This window comes from Pectinophora gossypiella, chromosome 9, assembly GCF_024362695.1.
Source record: "Pectinophora gossypiella chromosome 9, ilPecGoss1.1, whole genome shotgun sequence".
Lineage (NCBI taxonomy): Eukaryota > Metazoa > Arthropoda > Insecta > Lepidoptera > Gelechiidae > Pectinophora > Pectinophora gossypiella.
This window is the reverse complement of record NC_065412.1, coordinates 5,810,623-5,823,004: the sequence shown is the minus strand read 5'-3', so window position 1 is coordinate 5,823,004 and position 12,382 is coordinate 5,810,623. Positions and strand designations below refer to the sequence as shown.

General features: G+C 35.3%; 1 protein-coding gene across 2 annotated transcripts; it reads left to right on the top strand.

Annotated features, from left to right (window-relative positions):
* The first annotated feature begins 212 nt into the window (after nucleotides 1-212).
* LOC126369853 (protein artichoke-like) lies at nucleotides 213-7,523 on the top strand. 2 transcript variants are annotated; one of them, XM_050014424.1, is made up of 5 exons: nucleotides 213-438; nucleotides 2,618-2,814; nucleotides 2,896-6,030; nucleotides 6,122-6,378; nucleotides 6,564-7,523. In XM_050014424.1, exons 2-5 carry the CDS (start codon nucleotides 2,652-2,654, stop codon nucleotides 7,119-7,121), a joined length of 4,113 nt encoding a protein of 1,370 aa, XP_049870381.1. In that variant the 5' UTR covers nucleotides 213-438; nucleotides 2,618-2,651; the 3' UTR covers nucleotides 7,122-7,523. The 2 variants fall into 2 exon arrangements, with proteins under 2 accessions (XP_049870381.1, XP_049870382.1); XM_050014425.1 differs by lacking the exon at nucleotides 213-438 and adding an exon at nucleotides 519-603.
* Nucleotides 7,524-12,382: the final 4,859 nt, after the last annotated feature.

Genomic DNA, 12,382 nt, shown 5'->3' with positions numbered 1-12,382 from the left:
TAAAAAGGCGAAAATAAAATGCTGAAACGTTTTAGCAAACATTAAAGATTAGCAAACCCATACACGTCCGCGGTACAAAGCCGGGCGTTCGGGTAGCAAAATCCGATTCGTCATAAAAGTATAATAATAGTGGGTTGGGGTGCCGCAACAACGGGTGACCTACTGTACACAGCGCGCGCCGCCGCCGCGGCAGTCTTCACTAGAGCTTTCTAATGACCTCAGGCGTCCCGCGTTGCGCGCCGCATTCAACACATCCCTACACAGCACTGATAAAAACTTAACCGTGATTGAAATTCCGCCTGCTACATGCGTGCTAAAACTTACGCCAGGGACAGGCGCACTTCCACTCATCCGTCCGCCGAGCGAAAATGAACCTTATCGCCTGGAGGATAGCTACATAATTGAGTGGCGGCGTCCTACGAAAACTAAGCTTGCTAGGTAAGTGTTTTAATTCGTTTTATAATTAAAGGGACGGTAGAGCCGGCTGGCGAGGCAAATAAAGTTGGCATGGGCGGCCTGGCTTCGACGGCCGGCGGCTTTGTTGTGCCCCGTGCTCGCATGCTACTCCTTTGTGTCGCAGTAAAAAATAAGCATAATTAGCAGGTAAGAAAAGCGACTTTTTATAAAATAATCCATATTATAGTGTTCATATTATGTTTTTGCAGAAAAATAAAGGCCAGTGACATGAAAAAGTGAACAGAGTAGGTTTGTGATACTGTAACTGTTTTAACGTTATACATTTGTTATGGAGTGACGTAACCTCTTCCCACATGTTCTTTTTTAATCATACCTATAGATTTCAGTTTAATATTTTAAACATTTTGTCGGGAGGTCGCTGGTGTCTTGGCTGTAGGATATCGATTTGAGGGTCAACAGAGTTGTTTGCGAATAACTAACATAATCACTGAGCCTATACATTAGTTAGGAAACTCAAAGAGAAGTTTCTGTTTGCTTTATAGTTTAACAGTTAAGCTAAATGGAATTAATTGTGCGCATTAGAATGACCCGAATTCCTTAATTGTATTGAATGTTGCTGTTGATTGAATATTGAAATTTAATAGTCACGTCAGTTTGAAAATCATTTGGGTACGTTTATTCATAATTATACCAATCTAATATCAATCTATAATAGTAATGTGATGAAGCATTATATAAGGCAAATTTTCTAGGTAGAGCTTGCAGAGGAAAACCTAGAAGGACGTAAATTGTCTAAATTGGCGATGTTCTGAATAATGTTTAGTACGATCTACTCTAAACTAACGTGTATGCATGAAACGATTGATGAATGTGGAGGAAGCATGTAAGGATCGAATGCAAATGAGAATCCATAGTCTGCTTACCTTGTTGGTAAGGACTTCGCTGGTTTGAATCACCTGATTGTCTGAAAAAGTAAGATGATTCCGCGCTTTGTAGGGCATGTTAAACAAATGGTCCCGGCTATTAGCCGTAAAAACACAACCACCAACCCGCAGTGGAGCAGCGTGATGGAGTATCCACGCGCTCCACTGCGGTAGTATGTTTATGTAATACACCCGCTTCACTTGAAGTTATCAATCTATTACCTTTTATAAACCAATTTGTGGAAATGTAAAGTGTATGTATGAGGTTATAATAAACTACTTCTGACGTTTGAGTTTTAAAGTAATCTAGTCCATTTTTGCTGATACTTACTGGGATAAAATATGGGTGATGTTTACTATAATTACTATAATTTATTATAGGCACTATTAGTACTGTATAAATTATAGTGTAAATTGTATTGTAAGTGGGTATTGTAATAGTGATAACATCTAAATGTTATCCATGCCCCTAAGGGCATGTCTAAACATGACAATTGCTTTTTATAGAACTTAAATTAATATTAATATATTTAACAAAGATATTACTAAAATATTAGAATAAAATAAATTTGATTCAATAATTTACAAAAATAAAAAGTAGGGTAAATCTTTTTTTTTATAACACTTCATAAATTACACATAAATTGATAATTTATTTATTTAGAATAGTAATTCAGAACATGTGTCTTTTTCTCACTGAAACGAGTACGAAAAGGACAGGGATAGTAATCGCCCCTGTTGCTCAAACTTCGGAACCAGGTTAATGTAGGTACACCGTCGCAGTATGCCTTCAAGTAGGTACAGTCGGTCACAGAACATGCTTATTAATAGGTATAGATTCCTAATGTCTATCGGAGATGAGTAATGTTAAGAATTCTGAAATATCCGCCGCCTGCCGCCGCCGCCTATCGGCCGCCTGTTGTGCTTTTCTGTATATGTTGTCCTTATTTCTGTATTTTGTGTCCATTGTGCTCAATAAAGTATTTTATCTATCTATCTATATCTAGACACGCGGCAGCATGTCAAGCAAAGTTCAAGAAACAGAACTGGCGAACAGCACCGTGTGTAATATTCTTTAACGTTGTCCATTTGCGTAGATACCTATTACATAATTCATATTTTATATCAAATAAAAAAAATATGAAGATCTCTGACAGACAGCTAAAACTAAATTACATTTATTATTTTTAATTAAGTGGTTCTCATAAATTCGTCGGTGAAAATTAATTACTTAAGTAAAAATCGTAGCTGTTGCTTAATATTTTTTTCTTTTTCAGGTTGAATTAAAAAATACCCAACGATAATGTAACTATGCAAAAAATTTCATGTTACAAGACAAGGAAAAATGGACGTGATATTTTGCAAATTATTTCATTATTGCTGGTTCTACCCTCCTTTTTGCGAGCTCAAAATACCCTGGGGTGTCCCGACTTAATAAGGAGTAATAAATGTTCGTGTTATACTTTTGAAGATGGTAAGACGGCTTTTTTATTTTATTATAAACATGAAATACAACAGGGTAATGAATATTTTTAAAAGAAAATTGCTTTTACAGGTGTGTTTCTTGATTGCCAGGACACTGTGACGAAAGATGTCAAAAATGCTCTTAAAAGTGTGTCGAATGTGCACTCTTTGTCGATCAACGACTTTGACGACAGTCAGGAGACTTTGGGGCCACATCTGATACCTCAAGGGCTTTGTATCAAACACATGCACATAGCGAGGACCAATATAAAGGAGATTGCCGATGACACATTCATGCCCCTGAGAAAATGTCTGGAGACACTGAGCATAGTGTCCAGCAAGATCAAGTTAATGCCACAGAAGGCCTTCTCCGGCCTCTTAAAACTCATGTCAATCGATCTCACCTCCAACTACATAGAGGACATACCAAGCTACAGCTTTTACGGTCTTCCACTAATGAAATTGAATATAAAAGGGAACATGATAACGGAAATATCAGATTCCGCGTTTTCAGGCTTAGAACAAACCCTCTCCGAAATTGATTTGAGCGAAAATAACCTCACCACGTTCCCTATAGCGTCTCTTGCTAAACTTAAACATCTCAGGTCCTTAAGACTAGCCTGGAATGAGATGTTCTTCTTTCCTACTGTTGATAATTCTGACTTAACATCCCTAGAATATCTTGATTTAAACTCCAACAATTTTGAATTTATTTCAGAAGACTGCCTTAAATTTTGTCCGTCCCTGACAATATTATCCTTTCACTTCAATTTTATTAATAGCATACATTACCGTGCTTTCTATTCATTAGTCAATTTAAAGTCTTTAGACTTAAGCCATAACAGGATAAAGGTTTTGAACCCGTTTCTTTTTCAGAACAATAAATATTTAGAATTTATAAATCTAAGCCACAATCACTTGCATCACATACATGGATTATTCTGTAACATGCCCTCACTCAATGAAGTATTTTTAAGTCATAATAATATTTTGGATGTGCCAATAGATTCTTTTCATAATTCTAGTAAGATTAGTGCAATATATTTAGATACGAACTGCATAAGCAATATTCATAGTGAGAGTTTTAGTAACTTAGAAAATTTAGCTAAGCTGCGCCTAGAATTTAACTATCTAAATAAAGTGCCACATGATATTTTTATTAATAATAAGGATTTGAAAAAGTTAAGACTAGACAATAACAAGTTTAACGATTTACATAACAATACGTTTTCGTCTCTAGTGAACGTCAATGAAATTAGGCTGAATAACAACCACCTAAAATTTATTTCTAAATTTCATTTTATTAATTCACATAACGTAGAAGAAATATATTTGGACCACAATAGACTAACTTTTATCGAACCGGGTGCTTTTATGAAAATGAAAAATTTAAAGTATCTTAGTTTACAAAATAACAATCTCCTAGACATCAACGACATTTTACCAAAGTTGAGTTCAAACTTACTTACACTTCTGCTAGACTCAAACTCGTTATCTTTAATAAACAGCTTCATGTTTCAATCTCAACAAAAGTTGCATCATTTAAGTTTGAAAAATAACCGTATAAAGTTTTTAACAAAGGCTACTTTCCGGAACTTAACTCATCTCTCGCGACTCGAGCTAAATAACAACGAATTCTCAATTATAGACGACTTTGCTTTTCAGAGTTTGGACTTTACTAGGTCGTTAGATTTGCAATATAATGCTTTACGGAATATTACTAATTACACGTTCTATGGTTTAACCGCGTTGGAAGATTTAGATGTATCGCATAATAAAATTATGAGCATATCAGACATGGCATTCGATACTCTGAAAAAGTTAAGAAGTTTGAACTTGTCTTTTAATCCCATAAAATTACTTCATAGACAAATATTCCAACAAGGTTTACCTCTCAGTTCCTTATATCTTGAAAACTGCGAAATAAGTCTAATTGAAAATGGGACATTTCATGGACTAGATAATTTGAAATTGCTCTCTCTCAAAAATAATACATTGAATTCCGAGGATCTGCTTTCAATAGATATTCCAGGACTGAAATATTTGTATTTGTCTCACAATGTTCTCGATTTCTTGCCTCTGGAGTCATTCTCTCAACTTCCCCTCTTGGAAGTACTCGTGCTGGAACATTGCAATATAGAAAATATATTCGAGGGCACATTTTCCTTCAACAGAAATCTATTGAGGCTGAACATGGCGCAGAATATTATTAGCACGATTCCTTCAAAGCTATTCGAAATACACAATTCAATATCGGAGCTGAACATAAGTAACAATTTCTTGGACTACGTTCCGTACAACACTTTCCATAATTTGACACATATTGAGTCGCTAGATCTCGCAGACAATCTGTTACCAAGAATAGAACTCAGCGGCTTTGAGAAACTAAGTAAACTTAAATATCTTATTTTAAAAAAGAACGAAATAAATTCTATTACATCTAGAAAGAAAGTAGAATACAACGAATTAATATTATTCGATATTAGCTATAATAGATTAGAAGTACTGCCTTTATTTATATTTGATGTATTCCCTAATATACAAAACATTAATATTTCTTATAATGAGATTATTCATTTTAACTTTTTGTCATCGTATAAAAAAAATGGTATTACCCTAATAAATATTGATCTTAGTAAAAATCCTGTAGTGTCTTGGAGCTCTTCTAAAAAAATAGACAATAATACACTTATGGCGAATTTGTACGAGCTACACATCTGTGCAACTAACATGACCAACATAGACGACGTGACATTCGAACCATTCACCAACTTACAGCATCTTTATTTAAAATTCAACAAAATCAGACGCCTTTCGATAAGTCCCTTTTCAAAGTTAGCATTTTTAGAAAATCTAGATCTCAGTTACAATAAAATTTCACAACTGAAAACAAGTAACTTTCGTGGCTTGATTAAGCTGAGAACATTATGTTTGTCTAACAATAACATTGAGTCCGTCGAATCTTTCCCAGAAGATTTGAGTAATCTCAAACTTCTGGATCTCTCGTACAACAGAATTCAGAACATTCTCAATGAGGACCTAATCAACTTAAAAGAGCTTACTGTATTATATCTTGCGTACAACAACATTAAATATATATCAGTTACAGCTTTTAGGTACTTGAGCAAAATAGTACAAATCGATCTAGAGCATAATAAATTGCAAGGAATACCATTAGAACTATTGAATTCTGTTGAAAATCACATACAGGATATATCTATAAAAGGTGAGAATATATTGAAGTAAATTGTAATTGAGTCACGTTGCAACATTTCGTGGAGAATGTTGGATTCAAAACTATTTATTATATTTTGCAGATAATGTTTTGATATGCAGCTGTCAGAAGAACAACACGTGGGTATGGATTCAGGATCATCCTAAAACAATAAAGTCTGAGACCGTGACCTGCCTCAACGACGAGTACCCGAAGGAGAAGTGTAACGTGCCGGTTATATCTCAGCTGTCGGTCGACAAACACAAAGATAACTCCGTCTCGGTATCATGGTTTATACGAAACCGCACGGCAATTAAAGCTTTGCAGATTCTCTACTACAGTGAAGACGCTAATTCTGACGTGAGTGTTTTGTAATGAAATAAACTAAGCCTGAAACATAATTAGATTCCCGTCCCACTTCTAGTGCTTAAACCGTAGCTCCACGTGTCACGGAATCATTTACATTTACGATTTCCAAATTGGCCCGACGAAAGAAAATATTCGTATGAATATCCTAAAGTAAACAAACAACCCTTGTATTGCAGGTAAAATCTAAATATTTGGAATCGACAGAGGTGTCGGTTCATATAACTGATCTAGAGCAGAATATGAATTACGTCGTATGCATCATAACGTTATCCGAGGATCCGATCATAAACATGGGAGACGAAGACGAATCACTGAACACTACCGATGCAAAACATAATATGACACGCTATACGGAGGATGTTGTCGCTGCTATCCTCATGCGCTCGCCTTCCAGTGAGTGTGTCTCCTTCAATACGTTTCGGAAACCTTTGATCATAAAGTCGAGACCAAACAAGGTTTTTGATATTGCAACAATATTAAACCGTCGAATGGGCTTAATCGTCGGCTGCTCTTTAGGTTTCGTAGTGTTCTTTATTATGGTATCTGTTTTATTATACACTAAAATAAAAGAAAGAAAACGAATAGCCAAGTCTGATCCAGCTTGGTCCGAGATGAACGATTATCATTCCGTGCACAGTAAAGAAAATATCCTAGAAAACCCTAACGCGGCATCTACTGATAATATCTTGTTAGGAATGACCAAAGGCGGTCGTAATCTTTCAATAGATCGCTGATTATGATCGCAAAAATGAAATACGTATCTTTAGAATGTTATAAGTTCGACCAAATGCTAAAGACTTAAAAGAGTATTTGGTAAATCGAAATGACTTGTTGAAAGAAATGTGACGTCGTAAGATATGTTTTTGATGCACATTATTGTTATCTATTAGAATCGACGTAGAGTTAAAATAATTAAGATGGTTTTAAATCATGTTATTAGATCGAAATTTCTAAATATCCTTTAGCTTTACGGAACTATTGATTCTAAATAATTTAACTTTAATATTTTTTAATTATATAGGGTACAATTAGAGGCTTAATTGGTACGACTGTTTGCTTATGAATAGTAAGATAGACTAGCAAGTAGACGGTAGGTAGCTATAGTAGATATTATATTATTTATTATTATAGTTAGCATTATAGAAGACCACGAAATAAATATTTGAAGTTACATATTGTTTCTGTCTGTGTTTTAATATTATATTATATATATTATATTGTCCGTTGATGAGATAACGGATCCATTGAAACCTTTTCTACCCGAGATCTTTTCTGAAAGTATAAAATAAGCCAATAAAAGTTCACCGAGCAGTCTAAAATTAGCTTTCATAGCAGTATCTTAATATTAAGACGCCGACGACAAGACATACTCGTAAGTTCTCCCATTGAAGTCTCAGATTCTTGGAAAATGATTTCTTCAATTAAATATACGTATTTTATTAATCAACGAAGAGCAATAAATCCAGTTAAGATCGACAATAGTAAGCTTTTTGCTATATAATAAAAACGATTCAATCTAAAGACACAATATTTTATTTTTGCAAACAATTAAATATTATATTCAAAATTCGGTCACGTATTTTTTACTTGTCACATAAAATTGTCGGTAAACATGTAATTTATTTTTAAGATTTCAACACAGTACGACGTGTTATATATATTTATATATATAATATTCCAGGCTATATAATTATAATAGGCCCCTTACGCCTACATTGCAGAGAAAACGTCACAGCGAATTTAAAAATAGTATACCAAGTAAGTACTTAGGAAATATAGCACAGAACTAAAACATAAACTTGACTTTCAGTAAACAGTTCTAAAATAAAATGAAATATCGTAGTTATAAACGAATTCAATTAGTTTGGAATTGCGCTTACTTATTAAACAGACATAAATATGCCCTAGTTGTGTTGTGAATACAATTACCTATATAATATGTACATAAACATTTTAGCGAATGTCAGTTACCATTGGCTGAATAAGACATGAGTGACGTCAGATGTGACGTCTCGACGTCAGAAAGCGCATCAGCTGTGGGATGTCCTAATTGTCACATAAGTGGCCCAGGAGAAATGATCTAAAGCATCCAATATTGACAACACTCAATCTGATAGCTATGTGCTCAGGAACAGACTGGCTCAACTGGGACTTCGATGCTCATATTGCTTAGAGTAATGAAGTGATGAACAGTCAGGTAATTTGTAACATAAAAGAATATACAAAGGCAAATATTTTGAAACCTAAAACAAACACAAGCTGGCATTAGAGAATATTAGTAACTTAAAATTCGAACAACTAATTCGATTAAGTATTTAAAATTCAAATATCTACGAATGTCTGAACATCCTAGATATTTGAATGTTGCAAAATGTTGATATTACTGTTAATATCAACATTTTGAAAACAAAGTACCTAAATAACTTTTATAATCAATACTAAAATATTACTGCATTGAGGCACTAAGGCCCACAAAAGGGCAAACTAACACAAAAGCTGTCTACCTTTGTTCCGAAATAAGTTCTACAGGCTATTTGTTTAATCGAGACAGAACTGGTTTTCAAAAGAATTATATACTTGTGTACATATAAAACTGCATAAAGTATATCTTTTTTAATTTTTGGCGCTGTAAACCAGGCTATATCGGGGGCGAAAACTCTTACGCACGTGTGATTTCAATTTAAAATATTTAAGCTGACTTATTCAGTTTTATTTTTGTGTTTGTAAGTCCTTTCCTGTTTTGTCCAAGTCAGATCTTAATCGGGGTTCAGAAGTGCGTCAGTTTTTGAAGACGATTTCAGCGCGCCTCATCGAGGCAACGTTCAACTCTAGAGCTGGCAATTATTTTGCCCAAAGAGTCAGTTTGGCGGTGCAGATAGGCAACGTGGCCAGTATTCTGGAAACTTTGCCTCGATGTGATGAGCTGGGACATTTTTACTTATAAATGATTATTATTATTTTAAAGTTGTTTTAAATATTTTGTGTGTTAATTTTGCCTAATAAAAACTATAGGTCTTAATTCGTTTAATGTTAAAATATACCTACATGCAGAGCTCATTTTTCATGTGTACGCTTTTGGAGGGTTATAACTTACATTGCTCCATGCATCTTTTGAATAAACAAAATATCGGCGCCTACATCATACGCACCTTCATAACACCCTTCTTCACACAAAAAAAAAAGGGGTTAAAGGGGGTTTTTTTACGTACTTGCACCAATGACTTATTAATTTTACTAACACAGCCGGCTCTGTTACGGCTCACCAAGATGATCTAACAGAAAGCTTGGTGAAGTTTGGGTACTTAGTTCATGTTGCGATGGATGTACCTACCCTACCCCTATTGGGTTATAGTCGTGAGATTACGTTATGTGTGACTTTTACTACACAATGTGTCGATGAAAAAATAAGGTGCATGTTAACTCTCACTGATCCACCGTAGTGGCCGCTCGTTACGTATTATTCTTTTTAGGCATTACATTTCGTACATACAATGTTAGTTCTTTAGCCTTGTATGAAATATTCATAAGGGTCTAATTAGTTTGCTAAAATGGAATCCTGTGAGATTAGTCGTCCCGTATATACTTGGGTCCCGCAGTTTTAGTTTAACTCTATACTAAAGTTTGTATAAATTAGTACTTATTTATTTAGTTCTAATTATTACACTACACATTAATTTCTATTTTCAGCTTTATAATTGAGTTTGCTCTTGACCTCAATAAACTAACACTGTCTAACTGATGAAATATAATAGATCCATGTCGGAACATAATATTATACTGTGAAAAGATTTGCATGTCGGAATCTGGAGCAACATACAAATTGGGGAACAGAATAATAATATAATAATACCCCAATAGCCCAGTTCTCTTTGTTCCCATAATATGCAATAGTCCTACACGCACCGAGGATTATCTTTGGGTGCACTCCCATAGTGCATACAGGGATAATCGCCGGTTGGTGTCACACCACCTTTAAATTAAATTGTCTTAAGGCCTCCACGTGTTGGCTTCGGCCCCCCTTCCGAAGTCCAACTGCATAGGCCCGAGATATGGAAACAACATACATAATAATAAAAAGAATGTTCTTGTTATTTTCCAAGAAAACACACAGAAAATCAATACAATCAAAACCTCCGTCAGGGAGATTGTGCCCTTTCTAACATAATGGAGAGTTGTTACAGGCAATAGGCTGATCCCTTGTCACCATAAGGTTCATTATAATCCATCTTAAGATTTCATACCAACAACGTATCAACGTGTCTTTGATTACTTGTGGCTCTGCCCACCCCATTAGGTATTGCGGGCGTGAGTTTATATATGTATGTATATATCAAACAAGAATAATTGCTCGGTATCATGAGCATGCGTTTATACTCGTATGTAGCATGTTGCTATGCATACCCCAATACGTTTTCATAATTCCTATTATCACTATTCATATTTGCCCCGATTCGATCACAAAATAGCAAACGATCAAATGGAATTATACAGTGATTTCACAGCACATGTATTGTGATATTTAATTGAAACAAGCAGCATGCATAAGTATAAATATATCGTTCGAATATAAATAGTAGGTACTGATTCTTCGCATGGCAACTACATATTCCCAGTCTGCAAATGGAATTGTTGAAATATGGTTGCTATAAATAATTAAAGGTTCTGAAACAAATGTATACACAAATGTAATAATAAAAATATCACACACCATCAAAAGACAACTCGCAGCCACTCTTGATGTATTTGTCCTCATACAGGGTGTCAGTGACATCGTATCGAAAACATTGAGGCATGTCAGAAAATTTATGAAAATTTTAGTGTTTTTCAGTTCCATACTTTTGCGACGGAAAATTCCACTTAACATTAACTCAGAATCATGGCCTGAATAATCCCCCTCAGTATTTGTTACGATGTCACTTACAACATGTATAATGTATATGACAAACATGAGGTGATTACTATCATCATCATCATCAGCCGTATGACGCCCACTGCTGGGCATAGGCCTCCCCCAAGGATCTCCACGACGATCGGTCCTGCGCTGCCCGCATCCAGCGGCTTCCCGCGACCTTCACCAGATCGTCGGTCCACCTTGTAGCGGGCCTACCCACTGAGCGTCGTCCGACACGCGGTCCCCACTCAAGAACCCTAACATATTTGAGATTTGTAGATAACATAAAGCAATCGAACGTGTTGATGACGCTTGAAGCAGCGTTATGGAGTAAGACCTTTATAGTGGAACAGCCGGACCTCCATATCGTGAGCCCAACGTTCTAACCACTAGACTATCTGTAGTCCGGGTTCGATTCCCGATGGGAACATTGTCGAAATCACTTTGTGAGACTGTCGTTTGTTTGGTAAGGACATTGCAGGTTTGAATCCATCAATTAAGCCGTAGCCGTAGGTCCCGGCTATTAGCCGTAAAAATACCTCTACCAATCAGGTTGATTGAGGGCAGAGACTGTGCCCAGCAGTGACACGTATAGGCTTTTTATGTATGTATGTTAGTGGGAGGTGCTGGGTTCGATCCCGGTGGGAAATTCTCTCTAGCTAAAAATACACTTTGTAGGACTGTCCCTGGTTTGGTTAGAACATTTTAAGCTTCAGAAAAATAATATCGTCACTGGAAAGGCAAAATTACGTAAGCGCCAAAATAGGTATTTTGGGTTTTTTATATATTCGGAATCAGCGTTTCATTCTGCGTCGATCTGTCTGGGTAGCATTGCGATACGAGCACTTTTTTGGCGCTTACGTAAATTTGAAAATAGTTGACTTTTTTCAATTCCAGTTTCTTAAACGACAAGATTTTGGTGTTTTTTTCGTGACTGGTGTATAAGTAATATTGTGGTCCTATATAATAACTACATATTAACTTTAAGTAAATTTGGCATTCTATAGTTTGAAAAGTATCATTTTATTAGTAATTTTGGACCACTGAAAATAAAAAATAGACTATGTATAAGTCATTTTTATTTACAGCTTTTAAAATAAGTAA